The 13647-nt window shown below is 41.2% G+C and overlaps 2 protein-coding genes across 6 annotated transcripts; one reads left to right on the top strand and one right to left on the bottom strand.

Moving 5' to 3' along the window:
* Window positions 1-1846: 1846 nt before the first annotated feature.
* Window positions 1847-4771, bottom strand: LOC102710443 (D-amino-acid transaminase, chloroplastic-like). 2 transcript variants are annotated; one of them, XM_040520143.1, is made up of 5 exons: window positions 4428-4771; window positions 4221-4258; window positions 3940-3999; window positions 2169-3018; window positions 1847-2038 (listed from the first exon to the last, which is right to left on the bottom strand). In XM_040520143.1, the coding sequence occupies exons 1-5, from the start codon at window positions 4444-4446 to the stop codon at window positions 1947-1949; spliced, it is 1059 nt and encodes a 352-aa protein (XP_040376077.1). In that variant the 5' UTR covers window positions 4447-4771; the 3' UTR covers window positions 1847-1946. The 2 variants fall into 2 exon arrangements, with proteins under 2 accessions (XP_040376077.1, XP_006643973.2); XM_006643910.3 differs by lacking the exon at window positions 3940-3999 and having other exon boundaries at window positions 4428-4769.
* A 5285-nt stretch (window positions 4772-10056) lies between these two features.
* LOC121053308 lies at window positions 10057-13035 on the top strand. 4 transcript variants are annotated; one of them, XR_005810995.1, is made up of 3 exons: window positions 10057-10703; window positions 12307-12553; window positions 12643-13035. XR_005810995.1 is itself a non-coding variant. In XM_040520093.1 (2 exons), exon 1 carries the CDS (start codon window positions 10296-10298, stop codon window positions 10665-10667), a length of 372 nt encoding a protein of 123 aa, XP_040376027.1. In that variant the 5' UTR covers window positions 10064-10295; the 3' UTR covers window positions 10668-10703; window positions 12643-13035. The 4 variants fall into 4 exon arrangements, 1 of the variants encoding a protein (XP_040376027.1); XR_005810996.1 differs by lacking the exon at window positions 12307-12553 and having other exon boundaries at window positions 10063-10703; window positions 12643-12700; window positions 12832-13035; XR_005810994.1 differs by lacking the exon at window positions 12307-12553 and having other exon boundaries at window positions 10063-10703; window positions 12643-12700; window positions 12795-13035.
* The last annotated feature ends 612 nt before the right edge of the window (window positions 13036-13647 follow it).

Raw genomic sequence — 13647 nt, 5'->3', positions numbered from 1 at the left:
GGGGCGGTGGGTGGGTGGGTGGGTTCATCTAGGCTGTGTAGTAGGGTTGGGGTTTTGGGCCGGGCCGGGCCGGGTCTGGGTCTGGGTTCCTGGAAGGTAAATAAGGCCCTTTTCAGTGCCTTCTCAGCTGGCCCATGTAAGTATACTAGGCCCATCACACCCTTGAGGAGATAGTAGGCCCAACTGAAGCCCAAACTAGTTATTTTTCACGTTCTTTCGTTATGCTCAAAAATCATCTCGAGTCTTGGATATGTTCTTTGCTGGACAACTCAAAGCATGGTTTCTTTAGTTCGTTAAAGAAAAAAACATGATTTATCTAAATACTTTATAATTTTTTTTATTTGATATTGTTGATTTTTGGATCTATATTTGATCGTTCATCTTATTTAAATTTATAAATATGCAAAATTATAAGTCATCCTTAAAATTCTTTCAATAACAAATTAAATCACTAAAAATAATTAATAATTATATATATATATATATATATATTTGAATAAGATGTATAGTCAAATGTTGATCCCGAAATCAACGGCGTAAAAAAACAGAGACATTATATCATTGCTTTTATATAATATTTTCTAAGCTATCCTTAGCTTCAAAATATTTGATTTATTGATACGAGCTATTTATGATATACCCGTAGTCTCTCCAATCACCCGCAAAAGAATAGTCTTTCACTCTTTCTTAGGCCGCGTTCATTTTAGGATAACTTATCCAACACGAAAAATGTAATAATAGATTTTAACATGATTAATTAATTATAAAAAATTAAATATATATTAATTTGATATTTTAAAGTAATTTTTCTATAGAAAATTTTCTTCAAAACATTTTCTTCAAAACATATCGTTTAGCAGTTAAAAGGTAAAATATGTGTAAGTAAAAGTGACCGTGAAACGCGGCCTCAGTGGTATTGATAATGGAACGGGTGGCATGTACAATGTTTCCGGTGCTGAGTGGAGATCCATTATATTTTGGCGGCAAAGAGAAGCCGGCCAAGATTTATTAATACAGACGAAGGTTTGGTTGCAGTGAGCAACAACAACAGGGTTGATGAGGAGAAAATCTCAGCATCTCGATGCTAAGATACATCAACAAGTGGTGGCATGTACAATGTTTTCGGTGCTGAGTGGAGATCCATTATATTTCGGCGGCAAAGAGAAGCCAGCCAAGATTTATTAATACAGACGAAGGTTTGGTTGCAGTGAGCAACAACAACAGGGTTGATGAGGAGAAAATCTCAGCATCTCGATGCTAAGATACATCAACAAGTGGTGGCATGTACAATGTTTCCGGTGCTGAGTGGAGATCCATTATATTTCGGCGGCAAAGAGAAGCCGGCCAAGATTTATTAATACAGAAGAAGGTTTGGTTGCAGTGAGCAACAACAATAGGGTTGATGAGGAGAAAATCTCAGCATCTCGATGCTAAGATACATCAACAAGTTGATCGATCCGTTATGAATCTTTTTTCTAAAGGGGAGAGATGTACGGCAGACGATCGTTGTTCTTTTATAATAAGATGTTTTAGTCTAACGTAAGTTTTATATGTCAATGAATATATTTTATATAGGTGTCCAAAAACGAGCATACATACGGATTTAATGAATAATAGAATATTAAAATGGGGAGAGTACGGGAAAAGACATTATTCATTCGCTTACTTACCGATAAGCCATCCAATTCAATACACGCAACACACTGCACAAAAGACTCAGGTCGACAACTAGTACGTATACAGGTTAAACAAACCTCACACAAATATAAGGGAGAAACGCCACTTCACTTTAGCTGAGCTGGACATAGCTCCTCCGACGGTACTATTTACTCTACGACGGGATCCACGTCACAAGAAAATCATGTCGCCCATGCTTCCCTCTTGTACTGTTGTTGTACACGACACATGCACAGTACTAGCTGCTGCTGCTGCTGCTGCTGCCTCCATCACTTGTACGGAACCGCGATCCTGTCCGGCCCCGACTTCATGTCCTCCCACAGCAGATCCGACAGCGCCAGCATCGTCTTCCCCACCTCCCCTGCATCCCCACACACACCAAGCACACCGATCACGTCAATGGCATCAAAGAATCATCGGGGGCGGGGCAACCGCATTACAGCTGGCCGTCCATGCTCTGGATATATATAATTAATATCGTGGTGTGTTACCGTCGCCGATGGGCTGGCCGTCCCACTCGACGATGGGCAGCAACGGGAGGCCGCTGCCGACGAACGCCATCTCGGCGGAGCGCCTGGCGTCGGCGGCGGCGATGTGGCGGGTGCTGACGCCCCTGAGCACGCCGGACTCCACCAGCCTGGGGGCCAGCGCCAGCAGCCTCTTGGCGGTGCACCCGGTGAGGATCTTGTCGAACGCCGGGAGCACCAGCTCGCCGGCGGCCGTCACGAACGCCACGTTCACCATGGGGCCCTCCGCCACGTAGCCCTCGTCGTCCACCCACACCGAAGCGAACGCGCCGCGGTCCTCGGCGTCCATGATGGACAGCACGTTGGGGAGGTAGTTGACGTTCTTCATGGTGGCGAACAGCGGCGGCTTCATGGGCACCGACGTGGTCACCGCGCGCACGCCGTGGCGGCACTGGGCGTAGTCGGTCGGGATGACGACGGCGTAGAACGCCGGCGCCGGGCAGCCGCGCGACGACAGCAGGAAGTCGCCCGGCCCGGAGCTGAGCCAGTAGCGGATGGAGCCCCGCCGGCAGTTGGACGCCGCCGTCATCTGGACGAGGATGCCGCGCAGCGTGTCGCGCGGGAACGGCGTCCCGATCCGCGCCTTGGCGGCGGAGCGGAGGAAGCGGTCGAGGTGCGGGTCGAGCTCGTAGAGGTTGCCGTCGAGGATCATGGCGGTGTCGAACACGCCGTGCCCGCGGTGCACCATGTGGTCGTCGATGGGGACGACCATCATGGCCGGGTCCAGGATGATGCCGCCCACCACGCTCGAGTACATCGCCGGGTACGGCGGCGCCGCCGCCGATTTCCATTTCTCCTGCAGCTTCTGGACGATCTGCACCCATGATGAAACAGATTAAATTTAAAGTTGTTCTAAAATCCATACTACAATACAAAATTAAATTTCTACTAGAACGATCTGGGGAATGAAAAATGTTCGGCCGCTGCAATTGAAGCTGCCCAGCTAAATTCACAAGTCACTGTAGTCAGACCCGGTTTGAAAGTCACGACGATTTTGAATCATATAATTTTATGGAGCAATTTTACAGTCCAATAAAGAGTGACAAAAAAGTAACTCGAGATAACAGCGCACATACTACTTAGTTCGATTCAATGATGAGAAATGATTTGGTACCTCGAGATACCGGTACCATAAGATACTCTTTGTTAGACCGGAGCAAATCTTAATTTTATGATGGCAATTTAAGGGTATAAACAATTGAATTAACATTTTTCTTTGTAAAAGAACTGCACTCAGAAAACGTGTTAACGAAAAATCAGGGCCTCACTTTATTGGGCCGATCTGGAGCAATCGTTTACCAATATAGGCCGCTCTACTGAAGGGCCTGCTAAGATTTTCTTCCTGAGAACTCATTAGGTGATTTTATTTTCGTTATTGCATTAGCATTTTTTCCCAAATATAATTATACCATTCATGTACAGATAAACCTATATTGTACGGAATATCTTCTTAATTCCAAAGTCCAAATTTTAAGAAAATATAAAAAATTAAGTAAGGCACACTTTTAATAACTTCCATAGTGCTACTGAATACTGGTGCTGCTACTAGTAATTTTTCTGCATCAGAAATTGTACGATAGTGTTTGTCTACTCATCCCGCAAACACAGTGAAGGAAGAAGCAACCAATCGTTCCAAACAAATTACACGTCATTTGCCACTAAAAGACGCTCAGTTTAGTGCCATTTCGTCCTTTGTTCATCAAATTATAATTGCGTGTCAGGCATCTCCACTAACCGGCCGGCCGGCCGGCCGGCGGTGTCCCGTTGTCAGTATCTGCTCATCGTCTCGATCCTCCTGACGAACAGGGACCAAAAGGTTGCCCAGATCAAGATCCAGGCCAGCAATGCATGCATCGAATTCTTTGCTCTGAAAAATATGCGCTCACATCTAATCTTCTCACCGAGTACTACCTCACTAAAAGTAACAGTATATCGCTAATTCTTCAGAGCAGAAGAAGATTGCAAACGGAGGAAGAGGAGGAGGAAGAAGAAATGGACGGAGAAGGATCGACTCACCTCCACTCCCGATTCGTACACCGGAACCTCGTCCTCGCCTGAAAAAAAGGAGGAGAAGAAGAGAGAAGCAAGATCAAACAGGTGAGTTCGATCGCTCTGGATCATCACTGGCAGTTAATTCGACAACGATCGCCTGAAAAAGCAGAGAGAAGCAAGAAACTCATCCACACGGCGACGTACACCCGAGCTATATAGATCTCCCCTCACCTTGAACATACGAGCCCATGGCGGCCGGCGCGACGAGGAGATCGGATCGGAGTACGCGGAACGTGCGTGCGTGCGTGCGGCGGAGGATAAGCGGGGACGTACGCACGCGGGCTCTCCGGTGCTTAGGCGCCGTGGGTTATAAGCGCGCGGCCGGCCGAGCTAGCTAGCTAGCTAGGGCGATCGGTCGATCGATCGACGCGCGGTGGTGGGGGTGGGGTTAGTTGGGGGTGGAGTAGACGGCGACATGGAGGATGATGTGGTGGTGGAAAGCGAGAGGGAGCTAGCGCGACAAATTTAGCCGGCCCCGCCCCGCCCCGCGCCGGCCGGCCGGCCGCCACCCGCGCGCACCCGTTCTATCCTCTCCGGCCGCGTCCTGTACCCTTTGCCTTTTGTTCCGGACTGGAGCGCGCAAACCCGGTACGTGTTGGTTCAGAATGAAATGGAGAGATGTGCAACTTGCTTACTTTTTACTTTTTAGTTTAGATTATTACGGTTTCTGATTTCCATGGTTAATTTTATCGTTTATATCATTAAATAGATATCATAAAAATCAGAAACTCTTTCATCTTCATTTAGCAACGACGACACAACTGCTCGTAACTCTGATGCACGAGAGAGGAAACAAATATGACTATAGTTGTCTAATGGCATGTTGGATATTTATGAATAGGGATACCATGACCATGTCATTGGATCAGACTAGCGAGATTTTCGGGACCACACCGATCAAGTAAAATGCCGGAACCATATAGCACGTGTGGAAATGTGATCAAATCAAACCAAGGCGAATTAGAATGGGGAATTTGAAACAAGTCCTCTTACACAGAGAATCTCAAACTTAGAGTGACAATTAGGGTGTTTTTCTTTTCATTTTTCTTAGCTTTACTTATTTTTTTTTTCTGAATGTACAGTTTAGATTTAAGCTTGCAAAAATTCAAAGGATGGTACGCAACACTGCAATCTACATGGTCATCTTTTTTCAAAAGTAATTGTTCAAATAATGAAAGGGACATACATGGAGGGTTTTTTTTTAATATATTGGATTTAGAGGATGCATATGTGGTAAAAATATATTAACTCTAACTAAAAACTTCTGGACCGGGTGCCTGGAAGCCCCCATGATCACCGTAGCTCTGCCCCCTGCCTATTTGCCTATTTGGACAATAATCTAACGTAAATAAATTTTCATTACAGTGATATGATACTTTATAGAGTTTCTGAACAGAACGTGATGCTTTCTTTTCAATCTCTTAATAATAGAATGGAATATATTGGTGACAAAAGCAACTAGTCCATTTTATCATTTGTCTGCACTTTCCAGATCGAGTGATGTATGTTCACCAATAGTTGGGAGCACATGATTTTCGTGGCATTTCACTATCCTTAAAATAGAAGGTAATCAAATGACATATTTGCTAACGAAAATAATTTGTGAATAAAACTTATATATATTTATATATTCTTAGCGATTTAAAAGCCAAGTGTTGGAAATAATTTTTGGTGAAAATTCCCTAAAATCAACTCTAAATTTAAGGTTGAAAATTCAAATTTTGGTATATAAGAATATGAAAAGCGAGAAGATGGGATGTTTATTTCAAATTTATTGTTCTAGTTTTGTCCTAAGTCAAATATTTATATTTTCAACCATCATTTTGTAGATGTTTTTTGATTTATCGTGATAAATGCTTTTGTAACATATAATCTGCATGGGGTTGAAATACATGAATTTATGGAATGGATGATCGAACATATATAGAAATATTTGGCCTCAGATAAATCCAGAACGTGAAACATGGGAGCATATATATAATTAATTTGGCCTGAGAAGTTGGCTACATCCATGCCAAGATTCCTTTTGAAACAATCCATAATGTTTTCACCATCAACTTCAGATATGATCGCGGCATATCGAATTCGAGTATGACTACGATCGATGTGAAATCACATGTGGTTGTAGCTGTGCATGTTAGCATGGAGCACACATATATGGATGGAGCTAGCAGTGGTAGACGGATAGCGGTTTGTAGATACGAGTTGGATAGGCTTCAAACCACATCCTCAGGTTTATAGATCTTTTGAGGTGTGAGGTTGATGAGGATATGATGTAATTAAATATACTTGGCATATTCTCATAGTATATAAAAAGTTCTCTTGATTTCATGTTCAGCATGCACTTGCTACCTCACGTCTAAAAACAAAATTTTCCTGGTAGATATAGATTATGACCGTCTTTTCTCTTCAATAAGTGGTTTTCAATTTCTTGTAAAAACTACATTACTTAGCATTGCTCTAGGGACAGTAGCCAGAGAACCACGTTTTTTTTTCAAAATATTTTTTTATAGTTTTAAGTACACATGAAGGTTGGTTTCTTTTAGTTCCGGTCAAAAAAAGATTTAGGTTCCTTGACTCCGAAGTGTTAAATTAAAAAAAGAATCATATATAATTTGTTGTCAAAATAATGCATATGCCTCTATGTTGAGGTTTCAAATTATATAAGGATGTTAATGCATATGGACAGGTGTTTATGCGGTTATAATGTAAGAGCTAGCTCCCTCATGCTATCAACACTAAGGCACCATCTCGGAAAAAAATGAGGAAAGCGCAAACACATTTTTTTCCAAAGAAAACAAAACTTCTTTTTCTAGGACCAAGAAGAATTGTGCGCTCGCGCGCACGCACACACAACAAAACACATGCATATCTGTCATATACACAATTAAATATACAAACAAATAAACAATACTCTATCTCTATATATATTAGCCGGTCGGATCTATGGGTGGTCTAGATGGGCCCACCTATTGTTGTCACCGAAGGACCTTTGGCATTGTTGTCACCGAAGGAAGGCCACCCATATGTGTATTCTCTTAGGAGGAAGCTCGCCGAAGGGACAAGGAGGGGGGGGGCACACCTGAGAGAGGCCTTTGCCTTTACCATTGCCGGAGAGAGGCCACTAATCTATGTCTCCTCTTCTCTGTTGGAGGAAGCTCACTAGATGGAGCAAGATGATGTTCATCGGATGGAGACCGTCAGAGTCATCGCGATGGATGAAAACGAAGAAAAAGAGATAACACGGAGAAGAAAAGAAATAAGGTGAACAGAGAGAACGGGAGTAGATAGGCTAGGCTGTTGGGACTTGGGAGCATTCGCAGCTAGGTCGTCACCATAAATGCTCGCACAATAGACACATCTAGGGCCTAGTTGGATACTCCAAACTTCCCTATCACATTGAATGTTTGAACACTAATTAGAAGTATTAAATATAGACTATTAATAAAATTCACCCCATACTCTGGACTATTTTACGAGACGAATCTATTGTGCCTAATTAGTCCATGATTAGGGAATGTGATCCTAGAGTAAACATTTGCTAATCATAGATTAATTAGGCTTAAAAAATTTATCTAATGAAATAGTCTTTATTTGTGCAATTAGTTTTATTATCAGTATATATTTAATACTCCTAATTAACGTCCAAACATTCGATGTAATGAGAGACTAAAAAAGTCCTTGGATCCAAATAGGCACTCCAAATAGGCACTAAGTATTTGACATCACTTCCACAATATTTTGGAATAATAGAGAGCCACGAGCCCACGAGAGCAGATTCTCATATATCATCAAAAACATGGTCGAGGAAGAGAGAAATCTTGAGAAGGAACGAAGCTGATAACTATGAAAGTACAAAACTATAGCTCACCATGCTATGCAAATATATAATGTGAATAAATGCATTACTCCCTCTATTCCAGAATAAGACAACTTTTCGGTTCCCGTGTCCAGCGTTTGACCATTCGTTTTATTTAAAATTTTTTAAATTTTTTAAAAAAATTAGTAACACGTAAAGTACTATTCATAATTTATCATCCAATAAAAATAAAAATATTAATCGTAAAAAAGTTTAAATAAGGCAAAGAGTCAAAAGTTATAGATTAAAATTAAAAGATTGATTTATTTATTTTGGGACGGAGGGAGTAGACAAATAGATTGCCAAATGGATCGAGCCTCCGCGTGCTAGTACAATTTATGAGGGGCTGTTTAGTTCCAAAAAATTTCACCCAAAAACATCGCATCGAATATTTGGACCCCTAAATAGAGTATTAAACGTAGACAAAACGAAAAACTAATTGCAAAGTTATGTGAGAAATTGTGAGACGAATCTTTTGAGCATAATTAGTACGTGATTAGCCATAAGTGCTACAGTAACCAACATGCGCTAATGACGGATTAATTAGGCTCAAAAGATTCGTCTCGCGATTTTCAGACGGATCTAAAATTTGTTTTGTAATTAGACTACGTTTAATACTTTAAATGTGTGTTTAAAGTTTTGATGTGATGTTTTTGCAAATTCTTTTTAAAATAAACAAGGCCTCAGGCGCACCGGTCCTTTTGGACGTCCGTGCTTAGGCTAGTGCCTTAGACCATGGGTTGGTATGATCTACCTAGTTTTCCCATAATATTTCTTTTTTCTACCCTATTTTAATTTTTTAGTTCTGCTATCTACCGCTATTTCCCCAATCCTCCAATTTCCCACACGTTTTTTTATCTCTTTTTTTTTATTTTTCCTATTTCGTCCATATTTTTCTTAGTTTTCCTTTCCTCCTCTTTTTCTGCAATTTTCTTTTATCCCCACATCATATTTCAAATTTTATGGTTACAACACGCTAACGACGTTGCCAGGACTTGACGTACGAGCACTACGTTGGCAAAAGTCGGGAATATTAATCTTTTACTATATCATTAATGCGATAAAAAATATAATCATACGAAAGTACTTTTGACTATGCATCTAATAATATGAATTTTATTTTTTATTTTAAAATAGTAAACTTTAGCCAAACTTTATTCTAACCAACAAAAAATAACATGCACTACCTCTGTCCCTAAATGTTTAACGCCATAGATTTTTTTTACACGTTTGACCATTCATCTTATTCAACTTTTTTTATAAAATATGTAAGTCTATATACATGCATAAAAGTATATTTAATAATAAATAAAATAATATAAAAAAATTAATAATTATGTAATTTTTTAAAATAAAACGAATAGTATGTAAACCAGAGATGAAGCCATATAAGGACTATGATGGAGGAGAAGAATGGATTAGCACTCAGCACTGCCTAGTTGGGCTAAACCAACCGTGTCATCCAGTAAGGATCCATGGACTTGAACCATTTTGGGCTCCCAAGAATTTGCACCAAAAGCCTATCAAATCCAAACCATTTGGACCTCCTTCCCTTCCCTGGGCCTATTTGCACCCAACCAAAACTCAGCCCAAGATTAAACCCAACCCACTAAAATCCATTTCAGCCCACCCCATTAGCCCACTAGCAGGCCCATTTTTCTACTATAGAAATGCTACCCGGCGCCCTCAATTTGTACACAGAACTTACTGGCGGTTGGTGGTCTCGTGCAGGTGGGTCCTCACACGCGTGTTGGGTGACCACGTGGGTCCTGCCTTTGTGTGGGGCCCACAAAAGCCAGAATGGTATTTGACCGTTTTAACACATTTTCATGGTGCAAACTTAAACTCGCCTTTTTCCCGCGACCCGTTATAAAGAAAATGAAAATTTTCTACTAGCCGTTAGAGACGAATTTTTCTGCTAGCCGTTGTAACACGAGCCTGTTTTGAATTCGAATTTCGAATTTGAGCATAAGAAGACCCAAATATTCGCCGTTTTTCATGGTTTGCTGCCGCGAGCAAAGTTTTAGTAACTCTAGCAAATTTCCTTCTTTTGACGCAGTGAAGTGCGGAATCGCTACGCGTCGTCATCGGCGACCAATCGTTTGGGACCTTTTGCGTTCAGAGCCAGGTTTAATTTTCCGCCCGCGAGGTCCGATCGATCGGGCGGCGCGCCGGCGGCGATGGACCGCGACGGCCGGCCGGGCTGGCTACCGTCGCTGGGGTTCGCGTTCCTCAGCTTCAACTGCGGCATGGCGATCTACCGCTCCGGCGGCGACCCTTCCTCGGTGGCCTTCATCGCCGTCGCCTACCTCGCGCTCGTCGCCCTCTTCCTCTGCCTCCACCTGCTGGAGCAGGCCCCCGCGCAGGCCGGCCGGCGGCGCCGGCCGCTGAAGGTGGCGGTGTGGGGGCTCTCCACGCTCCTCACGCTCATGTTCTCCCTCAAGGTCGCCGCCATCATGCCGATCTGGGGCGCCGTGGCCGTGTGGGGGATGGGGATCGGCACCATCGCCGCGGGCTTCTACGCCTTCTTCGTCCACCGCGAGGCCCCCTGATGATTGATGATGGTGGCGGTGACCTCAGCTTGTTTGGTACGCTTGCGAGGCAAACCCTAGCTCCGCATCTCTATTTTGCTTATGTTGAATTGTTGATTGACTTGTCTGTTTGGAGCGAAGACTCTTTGACTTGACCTAACTAGATCTAGATTGAGCTTACCTTTGACTTGATCGGAAAAAATTCTTCTGCAAATTATTTTTGGGGAATTGGAACGGGAACTGTGGGTGGTTGTAGCTTTCTGGATACAGAAAATGGATTTCTGATTGGGCGTGTCATAATCAAAACCAGTAGCGATTAGCAACGGGCTAAATCGGTGGTGCTAAAGTCACGGCGTGGGACAGGGGAACGTCAATTCAACACGAGAGAAAGGATTAAAACCTTGAATTTTCTAAGCGTGTAGAAATAGGATGAAAGATTGATATGCTTTGGTGGTCAGTACATGGAGCTGGCGTGAAGAAAGGAGTCGTGTGCACTTCATCAGCAACTGGTACTAATTTCTTGCACAGGGAAAGTGAAAGGCGTTTGCAGTTTAGCACCGTGGTAGAGTCAAGCCCCATCTTTTTGCATATTATAAGCTTAAGAGAGACTGCTTATTAACTATTGGAAAATAATTTGTGAATAAAACTTATGTACGTGTTTTTAGCGATATAAAAGCAAAAGTTGAAAAATAAATTGTAATAAAAAAACTCCAAAGTCAACTTCAAATTTAAGTTTTAAAATTTAAATTTTGGTTTATAAGCATAAGTATAAGAGAAAAGATGAGAGGATAGAGAAGGGAACGGTTCTTGTACTCTTGTGCACAGTAAGCCGTTCAAGAGTAGGGTGGCCTATTTGTCAATTTCGTTGGTCAACAATCTGAGCTTTTATTTATAGATAGGGGTTAATAGGAAGTTGGATAGTAGTGAACTACGAAAGTTCCAAGCAGGAGTTTAAACTGTTCAAGATATTTCCTATTTCCATTTTCTTTTTTGAGGTCTTTTTTTTTTCAAAAGATTCAACACCAAAAGTTTCTCTGACCAATATAATCAATGAGAAAGTTGAATATACTAGTCTCAAAATAGTATTATCTTTGTAGTCTAAATTTGAACCACAGAGGCAGTAATATTTTGAGACGGAGATAGCATTTTCTTATTTCTAAGTGTATGTCTCTATGTCAATCATTTATCTTTAATAGTTGAAACTTCGCAGCCCACTCCTAATGCTCCTAGCACTGAAATTTTCTGAAACCATAATGTTTCACCCATATTTCTTCTATCTTTGGTCAACATCAGGATCTTCTCCAGAATCAATTGGTAATTTATTTTGCCAAAAAAATATTTTTGCTGCCCACTCATAAATCCTAATGCTCCTATTACAGAAGCAATGGGCAAAATACTATTTTCATGTATAAGTTTCACCATGGCATTGGTGTAACTGATTTATCAAATATGCTGTGCAGAACTGTAATTTCAGCAAACTACATACTGGTACCATGCATTTCATTTTATCTAACTAGTACAAGGTTATGGTTTCTAGCAAATTCTTGCGCAACTCTTATTAATGTTAGTACATGGACATACTATTATTTTGCTGAGAAAAGTTACTAGTTAGTATACCTTTTAACCAAAATTTGCAAATTATCTACCTATCATGTTGCAGGACTGTTGTTGCTGTTCCATTTTGTTTTCAGCTATCGCAAGCTGTAGCTTTTATTTCCAGATACAATTGTAAAACCATCGGAAGACTATTATTAAAACATTAGATCTGCACAAGCTGCAGCTGTTAAACTTCCATGTGCTAGACTTTTCTTCTATCACAAAGAAATCTTGGGTACGGTCGGCCAAATGTATTGCAAAGGTCAAGTTTTCAGCAGTTGGGGCTGGGCTTCTTCAAAAGTCAAACTGTGGTGAACTCCCGTTTGTATATCATTTCGATGCTGTTGATTTTCAGGTAAATAGCATCAAGTGTAGATTAATGAATTGCTGCATATTTCAGGCTATGGAGACGTTTGTCGCTCCCCTCCGTTGCTGCTGCTAATCGAGGGCCAAAACAGGTGCTCTTTGTTCATACCTTGGCAATGTAATAACAAAACGTTCATCTTCTTGCGTGGTTTTGTAAAGTTGGCGTTGGTTTAATCTGTGATGCAGGCCACCTTTCCACCTATTTAAAGTTTGTATTTTGTAGTTGCATGACCACAGAGATTGTTTGGGAGCGCCTCCGATGTGAAATTAGTTGCCCAGGTGCTAGAGTCGGAAGAAATTTCGTGATGTTCATATAGCCAGATTTCTTCCTACACACTACTGCGGCAATCATGTAATGAAAAGAATTGTGTTTCGACATGGGAAGTTCGATGACTTTGTTTTATCTTATACTACCTCCATTTCATGATATGAGATGTTTGATTTTTTTGTTGCAATTTTTGATCATTTATTTTATTCAAAAATTTACTACAACTATAAAAAATAATAAGTTGTGCTTAAAGTTCTAAGTCACAAGCAAAATAAATGATATTTCTATAATTTTTTAAATCAGACAAATGATCAAACATTGTAAAAAAAAGTTAAATATCATACATTATGAAACGAAGGGAGTATTTGATAGCCTTTCTTATCGTACATTATGAAACGGAGGGGGGAGTTTTTGATAGCCTTTCTTTAGACCATCCATTTTGAAATGCAGCAACCTGAAATAATAGCACGACAAAACGTAATACTACTAATTTATCCGGTTCCTTCGGGTGTAAAGCCTCTAGGGTTAGCTATAATTGCACACTGCATAGCACTGCAATCTAGGGTTAGCTGTTTGTAACTTTAGGAGACTAAAAAGTAACAATATTTTAGACGTATGAAATCTAGTAGATACTTTTTTTTAAAAAAAAATCATTTATTTCTCCTTCGTAATTAGATTATTCTCTAGGGATTGTATATGCTTTTCTCTTTGTATTTTCAGGTTTTGACGAAGGGAGGGCATGTCATTAAAAAAAAGAGGCATGGCGACTTC

The sequence above is a fragment of the Oryza brachyantha genome, chromosome 1 (genome assembly GCF_000231095.2).
Source record: "Oryza brachyantha chromosome 1, ObraRS2, whole genome shotgun sequence".
Taxonomy (NCBI): domain Eukaryota; kingdom Viridiplantae; phylum Streptophyta; class Magnoliopsida; order Poales; family Poaceae; genus Oryza; species Oryza brachyantha.
The sequence above is the reverse complement of the archived record's forward strand: the minus strand, read 5'-3'. Positions and strand labels throughout refer to the sequence as shown.

Excerpts from the sequence above, each read along its gene's own strand:
- LOC102710443 (XM_040520143.1), bottom strand. Across the intron at positions 4,000-4,220 it reads TGTACGAATCGGGAGTGGAG|GAGGATCGAGACGATGAGCA; the intron begins GTGAGTCGATCC and ends CCTGTTCGTCAG. Across the intron at positions 2,039-2,168 it reads CGGCCAGCCCATCGGCGACG|GGGAGGTGGGGAAGACGATG; the intron begins GTAACACACCAC and ends GTGGGGATGCAG.
- LOC121053308 (XM_040520093.1), top strand. The coding sequence starts at position 10,296 with ATGGACCGCGACGGCCGGCCGGGCTGGCTACCGTCGCTGGGGTTCGCG.